Source organism: Camelus bactrianus, chromosome 25, assembly GCF_048773025.1.
Source record: "Camelus bactrianus isolate YW-2024 breed Bactrian camel chromosome 25, ASM4877302v1, whole genome shotgun sequence".
NCBI classification, from domain to species: Eukaryota; Metazoa; Chordata; class Mammalia; order Artiodactyla; family Camelidae; genus Camelus; species Camelus bactrianus.
In genome coordinates this window covers 36,772,463-36,791,497 of record NC_133563.1, presented here as the reverse complement: position 1 = coordinate 36,791,497, position 19,035 = coordinate 36,772,463, and the positions used below count along the sequence as shown (strand labels likewise).

General features: G+C 63.7%; 1 protein-coding gene across 3 annotated transcripts in view; it reads right to left on the bottom strand.

Annotated features, from left to right (window-relative positions):
- Window positions 1–224: 224 nt before the first annotated feature.
- Window positions 225–19,035, bottom strand: part of PTP4A3 (protein tyrosine phosphatase 4A3) — a 33,352-nt gene continuing 14,541 nt past the window's right edge. Inside the window, exons 1-6 of one of the 3 annotated variants that reach the window (XM_074353181.1) lie at window positions 10,791–10,948; window positions 7,130–8,079; window positions 5,058–5,150; window positions 3,230–3,360; window positions 2,587–2,661; window positions 225–841 (exon numbers count right to left, since the gene is read on the bottom strand). In XM_074353181.1, the coding sequence (XP_074209282.1) occupies window positions 724–841; window positions 2,587–2,661; window positions 3,230–3,360; window positions 5,058–5,150; window positions 7,130–7,234 (522 nt within the window). In that variant the 5' untranslated portion in view covers window positions 7,235–8,079; window positions 10,791–10,948 and the 3' untranslated portion in view covers window positions 225–723. Of the gene's footprint in view, window positions 842–2,586; window positions 2,662–3,229; window positions 3,361–5,057; window positions 5,151–7,129; window positions 8,080–10,790; window positions 10,978–19,035 lie in introns of those variants that run through there. The other 2 variants (XM_074353182.1, XM_074353183.1) reach the window with 2 other exon arrangements.

The following is a 19,035-nucleotide window of genomic DNA, read 5'->3' as shown; positions in this document are numbered from 1 at the left end:
TCTGGTCCCTCAGTGTTGTCCACTGTCCCTGAGCCAGGGGGCGCAGGGACGCGGCATGGACACCAGGGGGAGCCCCAGGCCAGACACCGGGGGTGGGGGCGGTGGGGGGATCACAGCCCGCAGGCGGGGCTGCGGGATCCCATCCTGGACAGCATTCTCCCTGGGACCCGCCTGTCGTCCCAAGGCTGCCTGGCCCCATACCCTACTCTCCAAGCACACACAGCCACAGGGTCCGGTTTTATTGCCTTCGAGTGTCCAGAACATCTGACCGCCCCAGACTCAATAATTTAAGGTGCCACGAACAGGTCAGGGGGAGGGGCTGCAGAGGAAAGGCGAGGCCCAGTGGTTAAAAAATACACTTGCCCCCAAACAAACGGGCCAGAGAGGAGAGCTGCCCAGGGGCAGTGCAGGGAGGCCACGGCAGGAGAGCAAGGGGTGCGGCGGGGAGGGGGACGTTCAGCCTCAGAGAGAGAGACGGAGCGAGGGCACAGCACAGAGACGGAGACGCAGGGCATGAGGACAAAGGGAAGGGTGGACCAGGACAGATGCAGACGTGCACGCATGTGCACGCACAGACACGGGGGAACAGACAGAAGGAGATGGCACGGAACGGGGGCAAGCAGGACCCGTCAATGGCGGGTGTGCCGAGGTGGCGGGAGAGAAGGCGAGCTGGAGGCTCGGGAGCGCTGCTGAGCCCCCAGGGCGAGGCATCCGGGTCCTGAGCTACATGACGCAGCACCGGGTCTTGTGCGCGTGTGGGTCCTTGAACCGCAGCCTCTGCTTCGGCCGGTACTTTTCCAGGTAGGTGAGCTGTTTGCTGTTGATGGCTCCTCGCCGCTTCCTGAGCAGACAGGACAGGGGTGGGGATGAGGTGGTACCTGGGCTTGGCCACCTGCCCTGCCCTGGGGCCCCAGAATCCAGTGGGGCTGCAGTGGGTCTCCATGGCCAGCTGAGCCCGTCCTCCCTCTGAGCTGTTCCCGCTGCCAGAATCACCCTTCCGGTCACCTGCAGTCACCGCTGCTGGCCTTCAACTCACCTGGCCATCGCCTCCTCCAGGCTGACTCCCTGACCTCCCCACCCACAAGGTCCCGACCTTCCAAGTCTCCCGTGTTTACCTGGGCACCACCCCAACCCCAGGCCTTGGGACCCCAGAGGCCACAGGGATGGAACCTGGGGATCCCCACTCTCTGGGAGGAGTGAGGTGGACCTCAGATGCCCAGGTTTGGGGGCACCTAGGGCCACCCACCTGACACTTCTGGAGCTCATCCACCCCAACTGCACATGACCTCAGACGTGGCCATGGACTTGCTCTGGCCAGTGAGTTGTGAGCAGAAGAGGAACGAGCTTGTGTTGTTCTGAATCACCGGGTTGGGCCCACCCAGCCCCGATCACGGGCCTCGGGCCTCAAGCCGGGGGACCACAAGGTCACCAAGGTAGGGGGAGGAGAGGCTATGGTGAAGGCCCGGCCCTCCTGCTGGGTGCCCCCTCGGACCTGTGCCAAGATGCAGAGCTGCACTTAGGCTCACAGAGAGAAATAGTGTGTTCATGTAAGTGCACGTGTGCATGCGTGCAGGAGGCCTGAGCACCTGCAGGCACACGCAGCACCTGCCGCTTGGCTGGTAAACAAGCCTGCCTCCGGGAGAAGGAGATGGCTGTGCCCTGGGAGCCACCGTTGGGGGAGCAGAGCAAGAACACACCCAGGCACAGAGCACGTGTGTGTGCCCCCCCTACACACACACACACACACTCTCTCAGTGGGCCGGGCTGGGGGTGGACTCGGGCCCAGCGCAGCCCTAGGTCCTCTGCAGTCAGTCCCACCTTCCCTGCTGATGCCCCAGGACCCTGCCCCACCAGCACGCTTTTCCCAGGAGCAGTGGCAGATGGGAGGCCCTCCTAAGGAGGAGGAGGCTGGGAGACCTCCATGGGGGCCAAGAAGTAGGAAGGGTCCCCAGCCAGAGAGCACACTAGGAGTGGAGCCCAGGGGCCAGGGCGGCATGAGGGTTGCTCTGAACGACACTAGTGTGTCAGTCGTCCCTGGGCTGTTAGGGCAGGGAGTCGAGGTGCCATGGAAGGTTTTCAGGTTCCCTTCACTGAGGGGCAGGATTGGATGGGGTCTGGGTGTCCTTCCCCTTCCGAGAAGTGAGGGGAGTGACACCCCATATCACGACTGCTGGGGGCTTAAAAAGTTGTTTGCCATGACTCCCTATGTCAGAGATGGGTTTGGGCCTGCTTGTTACTCAGCATGTCCCAGCCTGTGCTGACTGATATGCCCCAGGCTGAGGGAGCCACAAGCCATGGAGATGGTACCAGCCGGGCCCTCCCTGTGGCCTTTCCTCACCCACACCTCACAGCACCAGGGAGCAGGCCACACACAGGGACCAGTTCTCAGCTGGGGCCAGGAGGCCTGGCTGTGGGGGTCTCATGGCCTGGGAGATGCATTGGTACCACAATATGAGGCTGCATTGGGCTCAGGGACACCTCAGAGGACACCCTGGGCCCAGAGGTCAGGAGTGCCTGCTGGCAGGGCACTGGGCCCTCTCCACCTGGGGCCCCCACACTTGCCACCTCCCCCCACCGGCCACTCACTGTCGGATGAACTGGATGGCATCCTCATACTTCATCCCGCTCTCGATGAGGGCCAGCGCCACGAGGACCGGAGCCCTAGGGCAGACAGCAGGAGCCGGTCATCCAAGCCTCCACACCCACCCCTCCCCTGAGAGACGCAGAGTGAACACCGTCACCCTCAAGGCCTGAGGGCTGCCTGCACTTTCCCAGTGCCCTTCCCTCCCCTGGGGAGCGCATGGGATCCCAAATCCTGGCTCTTCCAGTCCCTGCTGTGTGACCTCTGGGGGGCCAGGCAACCTCTCTGTGCCTCAGGATCCTTGTGTGTAAGTGTGATGTTGGGAGAGTTCAAAGAGGGAGGACGAAGCGCTGGGCCTGTGTATGGCCATGGACAAGAGCCTGATACTTCACTATCAACCCCAGCCGGTCCCTATACAAGTAGGATTCCACTGCCCAGGTCAAACCGGCTATGGGTGGGGGTGGAGTCTTTGTGTCTGGGGAGGGATGGGGCTGAGCTCCTTCCTGCTCAAGGACTTCCTCCCTGCCTGCTTCTGGGGACCCCCTAAGAGGGAGGTCACATGTGATGGAGGCTCCACACCCACACCCAAAAGCGAGCCAGGCCCCAGGGTCCCCAGGTTCAGGCAAGCCGCCCTGCCCTGCAGCTCACCGTCCCAGGCCGGCCACACAGTGCACGGCCACGCAGCTGCCAGGGTCATCACAGAACTTGGTCTTCAGCAAGCTCAGCCAGTCCTCCACCACCTTGCCAGGCGGGGGTGCCCCATCGTCAAACGGCCAGTCCTGCAGAAAGCAGCAGACCCCCACACCCAAAGATGGGGTGAGACCCAGGATAGGTCGGGGCACTGGGAGAAGCATGGAGGATGTCAGGAGCCTGTGAGCCCACGAGGGTCAGGGTCAGGGCACAGGCCCCAAAGGGCTCCAACTGCAAGGCTCCTCCTCATCCCTTCCCTTCCCTTCAGCTGTTCCCTCCTCCAGGAAGCTTCCCAGAACACCCTACTCTTTCCTTTTGGAAGCCCTGCTCTTCTCCACGTCAGCCACACTGCGATTCTGGGGTCATAGCCTGATCCTCACCGAGCCAAGAGATTCTGGGTCAGCAGGCCCAAGGGGGTCTGTCCATGAACATGGCTGACATGCCTCTCTGCGTCCCCAGCCCCCAGCTTGGCTGCACAGAGCAGGCCCAGCCCCGTGAGGAAGGAGATACTTGAGTGAAGCAGACTCATGTGGGGCAGAGTGAGCGGCCCCAGAATTAGCACCGTTTGGCACCAGGGGTGAATCTACATGGGCCCAGCAAGGTGAAGCCCCTGGGGCATCTAATCCAGTACGTGGCCTCCAGATTTGGCAACCCCTGGAGGAAACTGGTTTGCCTGGCTGCCGTAAGTCTAACCGGAACCCTTACTGCTGCAGTGGGAGGGGAGGGGAAGGCCACAGGCTCCTTTACACGTGCTCATCTGGAGCCTTTCAAGCACCCTTGCCCTACAGGCGAGGGACCTGGGGCGACACAGCCAGGAAGGGGCAGGGGAGGACTTCAGGCAGGCCTGCCCGGCCACTTCCACCACCGTCTCCTGGCTCGGGGCCCACCCTCAGTGCTGGCCCCGGGGCTCTGGCTGCAGCAGCTGAGGCACAGGGAAGCCCGTGGCCCGGCCCACGGAGATGTGACAGTAGAGCTACCCTGCCTTCCACCTGGACACCGGTCCCCACAACCGGGGACCAAGGAAACAGCCCCAAGGACCCCTGCCAACAGCCTCGGCAGAGAGCCTCCCCAGTGACCCGACAGGCACACGCAACGCCCCCTCCCAGAGGCACCCCACTGCCCGGCGACAGGGCCCCAGACACCAGACAGCAAGACAGAGGTGAGGCCCCTGAGAGAGCCCAGACGTGGAGGTGCCAGCTCAGAGCCGCGGGGGTCCCGGCTCTGCCCTGTGCTCCCTCGGGGACCTGGGGCGGCCTGCCCAGTGGAGCCGAGCTCCCCGCCAGCAGGGCTGTTGGGGTCAGAGCCCCCGCCAAGTGCTGAGGGGTGGGGATGTTACTATGAACGAGCCACTACCCGGGCATTCCCAGCTCTGACACTGTCTAGCTGTGGCCTGACAGAGGCTGACCAGAGCCTGATTCCCCACGACAGAGCCCCACGTGGAGCCGCCGTGAGGCTGAGGAGCACTGGTGTCTGCCGGGCCTGCCAGCCCCGTGGCACACGGGGGCCCAGGGGCGGAAGCCCTGGCTGTGGCCGCGCACAAGTGTGGGCCCACCTCCCGAGCCAGGCTGGCCAGGGACAGCACGTCCAACCTAGAGATGTGCCCAGACAGCATGTGGCCTGGGCACGCACACGGCTGGGGGTGGCAGGTGGCACGCAGCAAGGCCACGTGTGCCTGCCTCACAACGGAGGGGCTTCCAAACCACTGCCCAGGCCGAGGGGAGCCCCAGCAACCCCAACCGTACACCCCGAGACAGCAGCAACACCCCCTGCACCCCGTGACCCTCACCACGACGGTGATGCCATCCCTCTCCAGCGGGGCCTTGTCGTAGGTCACTTCGCACACACGCACCACAGTGGTGGCCCCGTACCTCTTCAGGTCCTGGCAGGGAGGGAGGAAGGCAGGTCTGGGCTGGGGTTACAGGGCTCAGGGGTGGGGACCCCCTGATTGAGGCCCCTGGGGCAAGGGCATGCCCCCCTCAACAAGGCAGGAAGGCTGATGCCCGGCGTGAGTTACCCGTGGTTCACAGACTTTCAGGCTCAGTGACTTGCCGGGGGTTGGGTCTTTCCTGATGCTCCTGGGGCACCTGTCCCTAGGCCCACCCAGCAGCAGGGAGGGTGCCCCCACCTACCCGCACTGCCATCTCGGCTACACAGCTGTGAGCCAGTTCCCCAGCATGTCACCTCCCTCCTCTTGGGTGCTCAGGATCCCAGATGCACCAGCATTTTCCAGACAAAGCCCCTGGGTCCTCAGGCAGGGACAGGACACCACCAGCCCACAAGTGGGCTCCTGTGTGGTCCCTGCTCTGAGCAGCCCTCTCAGCCGGGGTTGCAAGACAGGTCTAGTCAAGGGTCACAGCCAGACCCCACACAGGGGCCTTCAGAGTCTCAGAGGGGCAGGCCTCAGTGGGCAGGGGTGCCTCAGAGCAGGGAGGGCAGGCACCTGCTCAGATGGTGGCCAGAAGGGAACCAGGCCCTGCACACCAGGGGGAAGCCCCAAGCTACCAGGGAAAAGGTCAAGGCAGTTGACAGCCAGGCACAACAATATTTATACACTGGGGGTTGGGGGCAGGCTCCACTCCATGGGGTCCACGTGCAGGGGCTGCTCCCACCCCGACCTGCTCCCAGCAGCTATTTTCAGAGTGGTGAGGAATCATGCGACGGGGACACCAAACACAGTGAGGACAGCATGGAGCTATTCTGAGAATGCAGGCAGCAGGAGGGGCTGCAGGGCTCTGAGGCCACAGGACACCTCAGACCCCTCTGTGTCTGCAGCAGAGTGCTGCCACCCGCCCAGGGCTGAGCCTTGACCCTGGTCACTTTCTGAACCCTGACCCTGGTCCCACACTGAGCCCTGACCCTCGTCCTAGACTGAGCCCTGATCCTGGCCCCAGACTGAGCCCTGAACCCAATCACAACCTGAGTGATGTGCTCAGTCTTCCCCAAGATCCTGCTATTATCTCAAAGGTCTCAGCTATGCAGGGGGACAGCCCTCCTCTATAGGGCCCCCAGCTCAGTGTCTGAGGTCCAGGTGCCCCGAGGGAAGGTGTTTAAGTCCTCTCATGCCCTGGCCCCTGTTTAACTATGACAAGTATTCAAGGGGCCTTATCTCATGTTGCAGAGGGAACAGCTGGAGGTCTGAGCCCACGAATGCTGCCCCCCCATAGCCACAGGCCCTGCAAACAGCAAGGCTCACTGCAGAGGCCAGGCTCTTGCAGGGCCATGCGGAGAACGGCAGGCCCTGCAAACGCATCTGGCCACGTCTTACGGGGCTGCGAGCAGCGCACAGCTCTGCCTGCTGGCTCTCCAGGGTGCAGTGGCCAGCTCGGACTCTTGCCCAGCCTCTCCTCACACAGGTATCTGTGCCCTGAAGCTCCCCGCCGCCGTCTGTTCTAACCCAAGGATTCCCCCAGAGCCTGTGGGCCGGAGGTGGCGCTGGCTTTCACACCCCATCCCCCCTCCGCCTGACCCCTGGCTGTTTAAGCAGCCCCTGCTCACCTGGGGGCCCCTCCCTCCTCCTTCCTGCTCAGCCCCTGCCTGGAGGACAAAGGGCCAGCAAAGTGCTCAGGAGAGCCCAGCCACAGGTGATGTCCTGAGGAGGCGATGTCCATCTCTCCTCCTGCCTCTGCACCTGGCTGTGTCCATGCAGCGTGGCCTCCCACTGTCCATGCACCGGCCCAGCCTGCAGGCCCCAGGGGGCCCAGCAAGTCCCCCACAAGTCCTCACACCCCAGCTCCACAGGACACTCTCGTGTGCCCTGGGGACCCTGGAACCTGGGTGGCAGTTCTGCTCCCAAGCACGTCTCACACTGGGGGCTCTCGGGAGGCCAGGGCGGCACAGCTGGGCTTGCTGGGCACTCACCTGGATGAAGGTGCTGAGGGTGGCGTTGGTGGGGTTGTGAGTGATGAGGAAACGCATGTGCTTGTAGCTCACCTCCACAGGGGCGGGCCGGTTCATCCGCGCCATGGCTCCTCCCGAAGCCGGGCGGTGCCCAGGAAGGGGCTGCGGGCAGGGCCGGGGACACGGAGGAGAGGCCTCACTAGCCCCCCAAAACCCAAGGAGAACAAGATCCCTGTGCTTGTCCAAGAGAGAGGAAATGCTTTTTTAAAAACCTGCCCCCCAAAACCCCGCACAAATATTGTGCAAATACTTGGAGGGGGGAGGATGCCGCCCGGAATGCGGGTAATTAAAAAGGAAAACCCAAGGCTTTAAAAAACAAAAGAAACAAAATCGCCCCCCAAAAGTAAGACCAGTCCAAGCTCCCGCCTCTCAGAGCCGGACAATTATAAGGGGGCAAAAGGGAAAAACAACGACAACCCAGCAAAGAAAACTTAAAAAGCCCGAAGTGAATCCGGCCGCCGTGGCCGTGTCCAGCGCTGAGCCTGTCGCCAGGGACGCCGTCTCTGCATCGGAGGACGGGGAAACAGCCGCCTTCACTCAAAGGCAGGCCCCAAATTGCCAAGGACCAAAAGAAAAACGAACTTGAACTGAACCAACAGGGCAGCCTTGGGGTGGTGGGGTCACAGGCGGCGGTGGCCGTGGTGGGCAGGTGGGCGGCTCTGAGCGGGGCCTTTGTCACGTTACCCCATCGGGGTACAGCGAGTCCTGGAGTGGGGCGGGGGGCTCAGGAGGCAGAGCCGGCCCCGGGCCGGGCGGCGGCACCCATGGGCCGGGGAGGGCAATGGTGGGGGCCAGAGGCGCGGGGGCCCCGTCAGCAGCAGGTGCGGCGGCGATGCTGGGCGCGGCGGTATTGAGAGCTGCCCCCCGAGGCCCTCTCCATAAATCCCAGGCTGGTCAGCGGCAGGCAGCGTCTGGGGGAGGAGGGGAGAAGGAAGCGAACAGAAAAGGGGTCACTGGGAGCCCTGGCCCATCCCCTCCGTCACGGCCAGTGCTCTCCCCAGCCCTGCTGCAGCTCCATGCTGAAGGAGCGACCCTCCTTGGGCCTCAGCTCCCCCAACCACACCCCAGGAGCCCCAGGAAGGACAGCTCCAGCCAGGGCTGACCCACAGCCCTGAGGTGACAGAACAGCCACCAGGACAGGGCAGAGAGGGACACACACATGCCCTGGGGATGTGCTGAACCCCAACACAAACGTCAAAGTGGTCTGCGGTAACAGAAGCCTAGCCCCCCTGAAGCCCAGCCCCTCCACGGCCCGCAATCAGCAGAAACCCCATCCCCACCCAGGACAGTCGCCCTCTCCTCTGCGGAATTCTGGCCTCTGGGATTTCCAAGCCCAGGTTATTCCGGGATGGCCAGCCCTCAGGGAAAGAAGCTCAGGAACGGAGGTCAGGGCACCCGAGCGCAGCAGGGTGAGGGTCACCACAGCCATGTCCCATCTTAAACATCTCCCAAGAGCTTCCCCGTGGAAACCTCGGGCTCTGGTCTGCCTCTGCCCCCGGACCACTGGCCACCACTCCCCCACAGGGCTGGCCAGGCGCTGGGCGCAAACAAGGCGGCTCTGCCCTCCAGGAGTTCAGAGAAGTAGGGACAGATCACAGGGGCCAAAGGGCCAGGGCCAGCCACCAGGTGCAAGCCGAGGTGGTAACAATGCAGGGGGCCAGGCATAGGGTCCCACTGTGACAGGGTCCCAGGGAGAGAGGCTGCTCAGCCACAAAGAGAGCATCAACCACTCGCACACCTGTCTCTCCCACTCTGGGCCCCAAAGGGCCAGGGCCAGGACCCCAGCAAGAGCATCCAACCCCACTTCCGCCCCACAGACACGTGGAGACCTGGGGCACATCACTAGCCTCAGTTTCTCCATCTGCACAGTGAGGAGCCAAAGGGGACCCCTCTGGCACAACCCAGGGGTTAGCAAACCCCTCCAGCCACTGGTCTCAGCCCAAGCCCCAGGGCCAGTAGTCCCACTTGCTCACCAGGCAGGTCCTCCATCCTCCAACCCAACACTTCTTACCTCTGCCCCAGCCAGCACCCTCTTATCCAGCTGCCCACCAGGCAGGCTGGGCCCAGGCACAATTGGGGCGCAGAGCTGGGACACTGGACATGCAGGGCCAGCTCCACCGCTGCTCCCAGGCTCAGGGCAGGTGCCACGGCTCACATTCTGCCCCTTGCTTTGTCCAGGAGGGGTACATGGGGGTCCCCAGGGAGGGGTAAAACGCCAAGGAGAAGGGATGCTGTCCTGGTTCAGCCAGCCCAGACCCACACCGTCTCAGAGCAAACCAGCTCGGAGCACAGGAGAGGAAAGAGCCCGCGGCCGGCGCCCTGAGCAGCACACAAACACTTGCCCCTCCTGGGGCTGTGGGGTGTTCCCATGTGGTAGTGTGTTTACTAGAAAGAAAGGACAAAGACCCAAGGAAGCCACAAGACTACAGGCCTCTCCTGAGGGAATGAGCCACCACCTCACCACTCACAGTTGCTGGGCACCTGGGGAGACCCCGGGAGCAGGAGCAGAAGGCCAGGCTCTGCTGCCAGTGTCCCTGGACGGCCCTCCAGGCTGAGGACCCAGAGCCACCCCACACAACCAACCAAGTGAGCCTCAAGTGTCCCCTGCTGGCAAGGGTCAGGGGCCAAACTGGCAGGGCCCTAGCTAGGATAGGGTCAGGGTCTGGGCCAAGGTTTAGACCAAGATCACTACCCAAGCTGGGCTGGGGTCTTGCCACACACCCCACTTGTCTCCACAGTGTCCGGGGTCCCCCCTCCCCACGAGTGAGCAAAGCAGTGATACCCCGACTTCTGGCCCCTGGCAGCCTCACAGGGCTCAACCAGACCTTCTGGCCTCCCTCCAGGGAGGCACCCTTCCTACTGACCACACCCCCTCAGTGAGGTCACTGAGTCATGTCCCCAGGCAGGGCCGACCCAAGACCACCAGTCACCACTCCTCAGGTCTCCTCCACCCCCCATGAAGCAGGAGCCTTCTGGGAGCCCAACGCCCCTCCCTCTGGCCTTCCTGCCACTGGCCCCACATTGCTATGTAGGGACCTCAGCCGGCCTCCTCTCCAGGGCAGGCTCTGAGCCCTCTGCTATGCCCAGAACAGCCATCCTTTTCAGATCTGCTAGTGGAGGCCCCATCCTTGTCCCTGTACATCAGGAAACAGGCCAGGGAGAGATGGAGGACCTTCTCTGGGCCCTGCCCGTGCCCGGTGCCTGGTACATGCTCCCTGTGGGTTTTCTCAGCCTCGAGTCCAGGCAGCTTATTGCTGGTGGCACAGATGGTTAAGGAGCTGGCCGAGAGCAACTCCAGAGGGCTTCAGAGAGTGCCATCCTCTCTGGACCGGGGAGCTTGGATGATTTGGAAGAAGCCTGCAGAACTAGGGCCCAGCTGGGCCCCAGGAGAGCTAAGGCACGGGCGTGGGAGCACCGTGGGCAGGGCTGGGATCCGGTGGGCTGGCCTGGGCTGGGCTGGGCTGGGCTGGGCTGGGTTGGGGCAGTGGGTGGGGCACCCATCCCGCACGGTGCGTTTGCCACGGGTTGTGTTGGGGCTGGTTCTGAGGGCTGCGGGCCCCCTCCCCGGGGGCGGGGCTGGGGTCCCCCCGGCCCGCCCCGCGCCCGCCCCGCCCAGGCTCACCAGCGCGCAGGCGTCCCGCTGCCGCCTCCATCCGCGCGGGGCCGCGCGGGGCCTGGCCGAGAGCCGCCGAGACCCAGTGCGAGGGGCGCGGCGGCCTCCCGTGGGTGCTCCGCGGCCTGGCGGCCGGGGGCTATTTATAGCGCCCGGGCGTCACGTGGGCGGTGTGGCCGGTGACCGGCGGGCGACCCAGCTTGTTGTGGCTCCCACACCTGCTGCCTAAATATAACCACGGGCTGGCCCACGCGCCCGGCAAACAAAGGGACGGTGGAGGGCCGAGCCGGGAGAGGAAGCGCTTCGGAGGAAGGGGAAATGCAAGGGCGGGGGCGCTGTCCAAGCACCCCGCCTGCCTCCCGCCGGGCTCTGGTGCCCCTCACCCGTGCGCGCGCCCCCCCCCCAGAACTGTCCGGGGCTCCCCGTGGCCCCATCTTGAAGGAAGGATTCACACATCAGAGTTGGGGCAGCACCGGGCCAGGAGGACCTCGGCGAGGAACTAGGCTCCTGGCGGGGGCCTCGGCAGGAAATGAAAATGGAAAGAAGGGTGCCCCGGCCCAAGTGGCTTCATGAGGCTGACACCCACAGGATGAGGGCCGGCCACCTGGTCTGGTCCCAAAGTCCTCCTGCTTAGAGCCCTGCCCAGAGGAACCAGCTTTGCGCCAGAGGAACCCCTCCACTTCCTGAGTACCTTCTGTGTGCTCTGAACCTGCACGCCCCACCCCCAGCGTGCAGGTGAGAAAGCTAGTGGGACACACAGACAGGCAGAATTCACCCAGGGTGTGGTGTCCACATCCCACTCATTCTCCAGTGCTCAGTGCAGATGCCTCCTCCCCATGAGACCCTCTGTGATTGAAACCCTCCCAGGTCCGGGCCTGCCCGCATGGGCAGGGTCCTGGCTTCACCGTGTCAGCAACACACGTGCTCCCCAAACTGCAGATCCCAAGAGTGCAGCCTGGGATCGCGATCAACTCTACCTGCCCTGGCCAGCCGTGAGGCCTTTGGAAGGGGGTGGAGCAGGGTGGGCAGAGCCCCCAGCACACAGGGTCCCTAGGGGCCTTGCCTTGCTGGGAACCCGGCTCTGAGCCCAGCTCCCAGACAGCCAGCCTGGCCCCTGCAATCATCGGTCAGCGCCACAGGGGCGGGGTGGGAGGAACTGGCTGGGGGCCCAGCCCAGAGCACAGCCCCCTCCCAGGCTGTCCCCACACATGTACCCAGGGAGTATCAGCCATGCCTGTGACCCCCCCTCCTCCCACCCCAGCTGGGCAAGCAGGCAAGGAAGGCAAGGACAGTACAACCGTGGACAGGGCAGAAAGGCCCACTGGAGCCCCGCCCAAGCCAGGCTGGGTGGCCTGCCCACCAGCTCAGGGAGCCCAATGGCGTGAGCTCCCCAGCAAGGGCTCCTCCACCTAGAAGCAAGGTCGGCTCAGGCTAGGACTCCCACTCCAGTGCTCTTAGGTCCCCACTCCCAGCAGCATCTTCCTAAAGGCCAGCTCTGGGCACTCAGCCACACCAGTCTCCCGCCTTGACCGATTTCTGAGGGTCTGTCCCCTCAGACACCGTGCTGGACACTGCATCCCCTGAACAAGACACGTTGGCCACACTATTCATAAAACAGCAGCTCAGAGGGGTCAAGGGACTTGCCCAAGTCACAAAGCCAGGACGCAGAACCACAGTTGGGGCCGAGTTTTGATGACCCCCTGGAGACCCTGCTCATCCCAACCCCGGCTCCCTGGGAGAGAGGAGCCCTGGGCAAGCGACTTCCACCATCCGACGCTGCATCGTCATCTGGACGCAGTGCGAGCTCCCATCAGGCTCCATGATACTACACCCAGCACCCAGAGCCCACCAGGCTGCTCAGGCTGCAGACCTGGGCCCCAGCACCCCTGTTCCCCCTTGCCTGGGGCGCCCACTCCAGCCAGGCCCGGGGGGCACCTGCTGCAGCTGGCACGGTCCCAAGCCCTTCGGGGAAGTCTATTTTTATCAGGGCAGGAGCCGTTCCTGGAAACCTCCCAGAGCAAGCCCAAGTCTGCACACTGCTCGGGGCCCAGAAGGGGAGACCCGACAGGCCAAGCCCACGCCAAGCCCTCGAGAAACCTTCCCAGAGCACTCCCGTCCCTGCACCCTTTGCACTGAGGATCCAGCCCCCATCACCGGCGAAGCTCCACCGCCTCCTCTCCCAGCACCCCTGTCCAACCTCCTCCCTTCAGCCACATGCCCTCAGAGCAGAGAGTGTCCCGGCCTCAGGGAAGGCATGTCTGGAAGGAGGGACCCAGAGGCTGTCGACTCCACCCACCTCCCACATGGGGCCTGGCACCAGGAGGGCTCCCAACTTGTTGCGGAAGGAACAAATGACCCAGCGTTCTGGGCGGAGGTCCAGATCTGGGGAGTATCCAGAACCCATCACGGGATCTCAGCCCCTGAAGTCCAGAGGAACCTGAGATCACCCAGGCCATCTAATCCCCAGCTTGCACACCTGCGGTGGCAGGGAGCTCACTGCTCCTTGGCGGCACCTTCCATCTTCGGGCACCTCCCTGAGTTATGAATTCCTCCCTCTGCTGCCTCCTGAATGCCTACTGCTGGGCTGGGGGCCCGCAGGGGGAAGGCTGCAGAGCAGATGGGCCAGCACAGCAGGGGTCGTGGGAGGCAGAACTGGAAGGCCAGGTGGCCGGGGAAGGCCTCCAGGAGGAGCTGGCCAGTAAAGGGAGCCGGCACACTCCTGCTATCTGGAAGCTTGTCATCGGGGCTCGACCGGCCACCCTTGTCCTCTGTGGGGCCTGTGGCCTCCTCTGTAAGTGGTGACAGTGCCAGGGAGGAACCCACCTTCCGCAGGGATGCCAGCTCTAAGCTGGTCATGGAGCTGTGACCTGGAAGCAGAGCTGTTTGGGAACAGGCTTGCGTTTCCGCCCTCCCCCGGGACAGGGCACCAGGATGGCAGCACGGACACTGCCCCTCAGGCGCTGCAAAGGGCCACCCTCGCCACAGAGTGGTTTTAATGGTGCCTCGTGGGGCATAGTACCCACTTGCCAAACCAAGTGGCCCACCTCTCCCCAAGGTGACCCTCATATGCCATCAGGCCCCAGCACTGCCCAGGCAGGCCACAGCTCCACCGCAGACCTGGGAGCTGTAACTGCCACCTCCTCGGGCGAGCACCGGTCAAAGCGTGGACGAGGCTTCTGGATTCCACCCTAGCTGTCATCAGGGGCGGACACAAAGCAGCCAGGCCGGCAACCAGGTGAGCCGGACCAGGAGTCTTGGGTCTTCTGAACCCTGTGGCCACCAGGAACCTGCCAGGCCCACGTGGAGCCTCCAGGCAGGCAGCAGGTGCAGGCGCTGACTGCCACTCTGAGGGCTGCTGTTGCCTCAGCCCCAGCTAGGACGCGGGCCCTCCCCACCTCAGCCTCAGCCAGCCTGGCCTCACCTTGATGGGCCTGGACACTCCCCTGATGGGACCCACACGAGAGGAGAGAAGCAGGGCGGGAGGGGAGCTCGCAAGCCTGTGGTCCAGCTGGGACTGGGCTCTCAGGCCTGGGGGCTAACCCAGTGCTGCCTGGACCACCTCCCCTTGGAGCCCTGGCTCCTCACCTGAAAAAGATACGACAAGCCCTGCCTTGCTGGGGTGCCAAGGGGACAAGGGGCAGGAGGCACTGACAGCTGGAAAACAGAGCCTCCAGGCAGCAGCTCAGATGAGGAAACTGAGATGCAACCAGGGAAGCAGGGCCGCCAAGTGCCCCGCTGGTGCCTCTCCTGCCACCCCCGAGACCCCTGCAGCTGAGGGGTAGGGCACCTCCCCTGCCTCTCCCCACCCCCTCCCTCACGCCCCCACCCCTGGAGCAGCCTTTCCTGCCGGGAGCTCACAGCTGGGGACACAGCGGCTTGGAAGGTGTGGCTACTGCTAGCCATACCGCCTGTGACATCACATATGACACACTGGCCACAGCTCATCCAGGTGTCCAGCACGTGAGGGGACTGCACCCCTGAGGCTGCCTGCCTCTGCGCAAAGGCCCCCCAGTCCTGTTTACCCATCCCTGACCAGGGTGCCTCACCCCCCCCCAGTGACCCCTCCCTCCCTGAGGCTCTGAGCCAGTTCATCCACTTGTGTCCTCCCTGTGGCCTCCCCGGCTCCCATCCCAGAACTCAGGATCCTTTCCAAGAGGGGAAGGGGGGCAGCATTTGTCCATTCATTCATTCATTCATCCATCCAATTTAGATGTTCACTGAGTACCTCCCAGTGCCAGGTGCTGGGCTAAGCCTGGGGGACACACGGGAAGAAGTCACCAGAAAAGGCAAAAAAGCCTGCCTGACCCTCCCCGCCCGCCCAGACAGGGTTGCTGGCCTCCCCTCCACTCCCTGCCCTGAGAAGCCACCTCCCAGACTGCCCAGCTCAGGTGGGCCAGGTAATTACAATATTGTAGCTGCCCCAGGAGCAGGTGGGAGTGCCCCTCATGCAGGCAGCACTGCTGAGTCAGGGATCACCTCACCCCTGGAGCCAAACCTCTTGGGCTCCGCGCAGAGCCCTCCCACCGTCCTGTGCCTCAGTTTCCCTGGGCTGTCACATGCAGTTAGAATGTGGCATTTCCCCAAGGCCTCCTGTCACTGGGCTACCCAGGTCACACCTGGGCCACCCTTCCCCACCCAGCCCGGCCTCCCCTCCCCTGGCTCAGGGAGCATCACCCCTGTGGAACTCCCACTTGGCCTGCGGCTCCCCTGTGAGCTGTCCTGGCCTTCAGGCCCTTGACCTGGGGGACTGCCTCGTGTTCCCCCTGCAGCCCACATCCCGACCTCTGGACCGAACACCATCCCCTCCTCCCATCTTTACTGACCAGGCAACCTCGGCCGTCACTGTGTGCCTCAGTTTCCTCACCTGCAAAGAGAAATGACAGCTGCCCGGAGCACGCCCACAGCCTGGCCATCACACTGCCTGGGGGACCTCACCTTGGAGCACAGAAAGGAGCCCCCTCCTCCAGTCTCAGTGGGTCCTTTGAGGCCGGAGCTAATGCCTCGACCCCTGTCCCCCGTCCCCAGTGTCAAGGCCTTGCCTCCCTGGGCCCCTCCCCATGCAGCTCTGCCCCTTCCACCAGGCAGCTCAGGACCCCACCAGAGACCCAAACTCAGGGACACGGAGGTGCCCTCGAAGGAGGTCCACCCACCCTGCCCCTCATCCGGGGGGGGAAGCTCAAGGGTCTGCAGCCCCCGACCCCCTTTCTCTCTCTGCCACCCCCTCCCCACCAGAGTGGGAGTCAAGAGACCCCATATTCTCATCTCAAAGGGAGGCTCAGTACAGGTTTGCTGGGCGCACATCCTGCCTCCAGCCCGAGACTAGCCCTCTGCCCGCCTACACAGTGAGTGGCTGCCAGGCAAGGCCTGGCCCGGGGCTGGAGACAGAATGGTGGCGCCCAACCTGCTGCTGCTCACATGCTATCCATGGCTCCCTATGGCCTACAAAACTGAGGGGAGGTCTCACTTTTCAGCCCGGCCCACTGGCCCCTGCCCCTCCACCCTCAGTAGGGGGAGGTGGGGAGGGGGCTGTAGGATTCATGGCTCACCTGCCCAGAGCCCAGGCCCAGGGGAACGTCAGGACGAGGCCTTCAGAGCAGCCGAAGCCGATGCCAGGAGGCCAGCCACCCATATCAGCCACCAAGGTGATGTGCCCCCAGGTCCTCAACTCAGAGCCCAGCAGCTCTTGCTCTGCACACCGTTATGGCCAACCAAGAAAGTTCCAGACAACCCCAACCCCCTCAGGGGTTATTAAAACCCAAGATAACAGCATACGACAATCTAAGCCACCACTTACTAACAATAAATGGTAATAACGCAGTTACCGCTTGAGTGCCTGCTTTTTGACCGAGCCTGAAGATTGTCGGGGTCAAACAGATCATAAGCTCTGTTTATTAGCCGGGGGTCCTGCACTCCTGAAGCTCCACTGGTTCATTTTGGACAAGGGGGTTTAACATAGCCCAGCTGGTCGCTGGAGGGTTCAGACTCGGCATCTGGACTAATGGCCACACCAACCACAGACCGCACACATGTTCCGGCCATTTCCAGCCTCACAGCACCTCCAAGGGCACCTGCTGACTGGTGACAGCCCCCTTCACCCTGGCTGTCCTGGAGTGATACTTCATGGCACCTGGTTCCCCCACGCCGCCCCCGTGACGATACACGGTCATGCAGTCACTGTGACGTGACCCTCATTTCACAAGAGAGGACAGGGCACAGAGGGGGCTCAGTCACTCCGCAAGGGGGAGAAGAAACCAGGCTGGACCCCTCCGCCAGCTCCGAGACCCCCCTCTGCACTGTGACCCTGTCCCTCCTATTGACTGTGCGACCAGTGTTCCCAGTCACCCTCCCTCCTGTGCCACTGAGGCGGGGGGACCGCAACCAGAGGCTTGGGGCAGTCTGCAATATCAGAGTGCCTGGAAGGAGAGTCCATTCCAACATGGTCCAGTTTGGGTCTAGAAGGAAAAGGACCCCTCGCCCCATTTGATGGAGGAAACCACTGAGTCTCCCAGCTGAGCTGCGAGCATGAGCAGGAAGGCCTGGGGACCCCACACCCTGGTCCTCACCCCACACAAGCCTGCCAGGAGCCCCCAGACACTCACCCTCCTTCCAAGTCCTGGAGTCCTGTGGCCACGCCCCCAACCCAGCTTTATCCCCGGCCTGGCCTCCCGGCCTCCCGCCCTCCCGCGTCAAAGGCCCTGGAATGCCGCCAGATGCCGGGGAGGCGGGGGCTAGGACAGGGGCAGCCCCAGAAGGATCCTGCCTTGCTCCCGCCTCCCAGGGCAGCCCTGGCAGCAGAGGAAGGGGGCTGGGACATGAGTCTTAGATCATGGCGCGCACCCTGGTCCCGGGGAGAAGGCAGGAGAGCCCCCCTCCCTTGCCATGCAGGCTCTGGGTCCCATAGAGGACAGGACAGTCCCCAGGGTCTTGTAACTGCTGGCAGCCAGAGATGAAGAGGGCAAGAGGGACAGGAGGGGGCAGGCTCAGAGCCAGCGGGGAGGGGGTCTGAGGCATCAAAGCCCAGGCCCTGCAGCTGGCAGGGTTGGGGGACAGAGGGACAGCCTAGGGGCTTCCCTGGTCTCTACCCTGTCTCCCTACTGCCTACTGTGAGCTAGGAAAGGGGTCCCAGGGCCCTTCCCTCGCTGTGGGGAGCTCACTGCACCCCCACCTCCCCCAACCACCTTCACAGACACAGCCCAGCCTTCTGCAGCCTGACCCCAACCTAAGCAGCCCCCTGGTGCCCTCCCTGGCCCACTCATGGGAACCCAGGGCTCTCCCTTCCAGGCTGCAGCAGGTTTGCCCAGAGTTCTGCTGAGCTGGGCACTCAGTTCATCCATCCTGTTGTCCGATTTTCTCCATGAGGAAGGGAGGGAGAAGGCCAGCTAATACGCAAGTTAGTCCAGCCTCCCCAGGCCTGAGATCCAGGGCCCCACAAAAGCATGAAGGAAGTAGGAACCCCCACCAGTAGGGGAGGGGCTGTTCCTGCTTCCCAGGGCCTGGGTCACTTGTCCCTCCCCCACCAGGATACTCCCCATCACCACGACATCAGGAGGGGTGGAGCCCTCTCCCCTGACACTGGCTGGGGCACTGGGGGAGGGGGTATCTCAGGCTCGCCCAGCCCCCCACGACTGTACTTCCTGGAGGCAGAGGAAGGCCACCAAGAAGCCCAAACTGTGCCTGCCCCCCGACAGGTGAGGCACTGCGGGCAATTTCCAGCTGCAGGACGCCCTCCACTCCTGTCACCCGGACAGCTGCCCCACCCCATGGCCCCACTGCTTCCCAGCTGCCGCCCGGGCTCAGTGCTGTCGTGGCTACCCAGTGCCCCAGCCGGTCCCCAAAGCCCTGTGGACAGAATGGCTCCGAGACAGCCAGCCAAGGCAGTGGCTCTGACAGGACTGCCCCTCCTCCGGCATGACTGGGAACCCAGTGTAGACACAGCCTGAGGGGAACGCTGGCAATGTGTGAACACTCACTTATGCCACAAACAGGGACGTCCAGACCAGATACCTCTGCCAGGCAGGGTGGGGGCCCATCGCCTGCTGCTCCGCCATGCCCTCCAGTAGCCTTCCACATCCCCTGTGCCCTCTGGTCCAGGCCCCGTCTTCTGCCTGACCCAAGAGGCCTCTGCCCAGTCTGGAGGTCGAGCTGGGAAGGCTGGGCTCCCCAGCCTCACAGTGCCGGGGACCTCCATACAGAGAGGGGTGTCCACCTTTCTGAGGCCCAGGCCTCAGCATCCTCTTCAGGGCCCCAGCGCCTG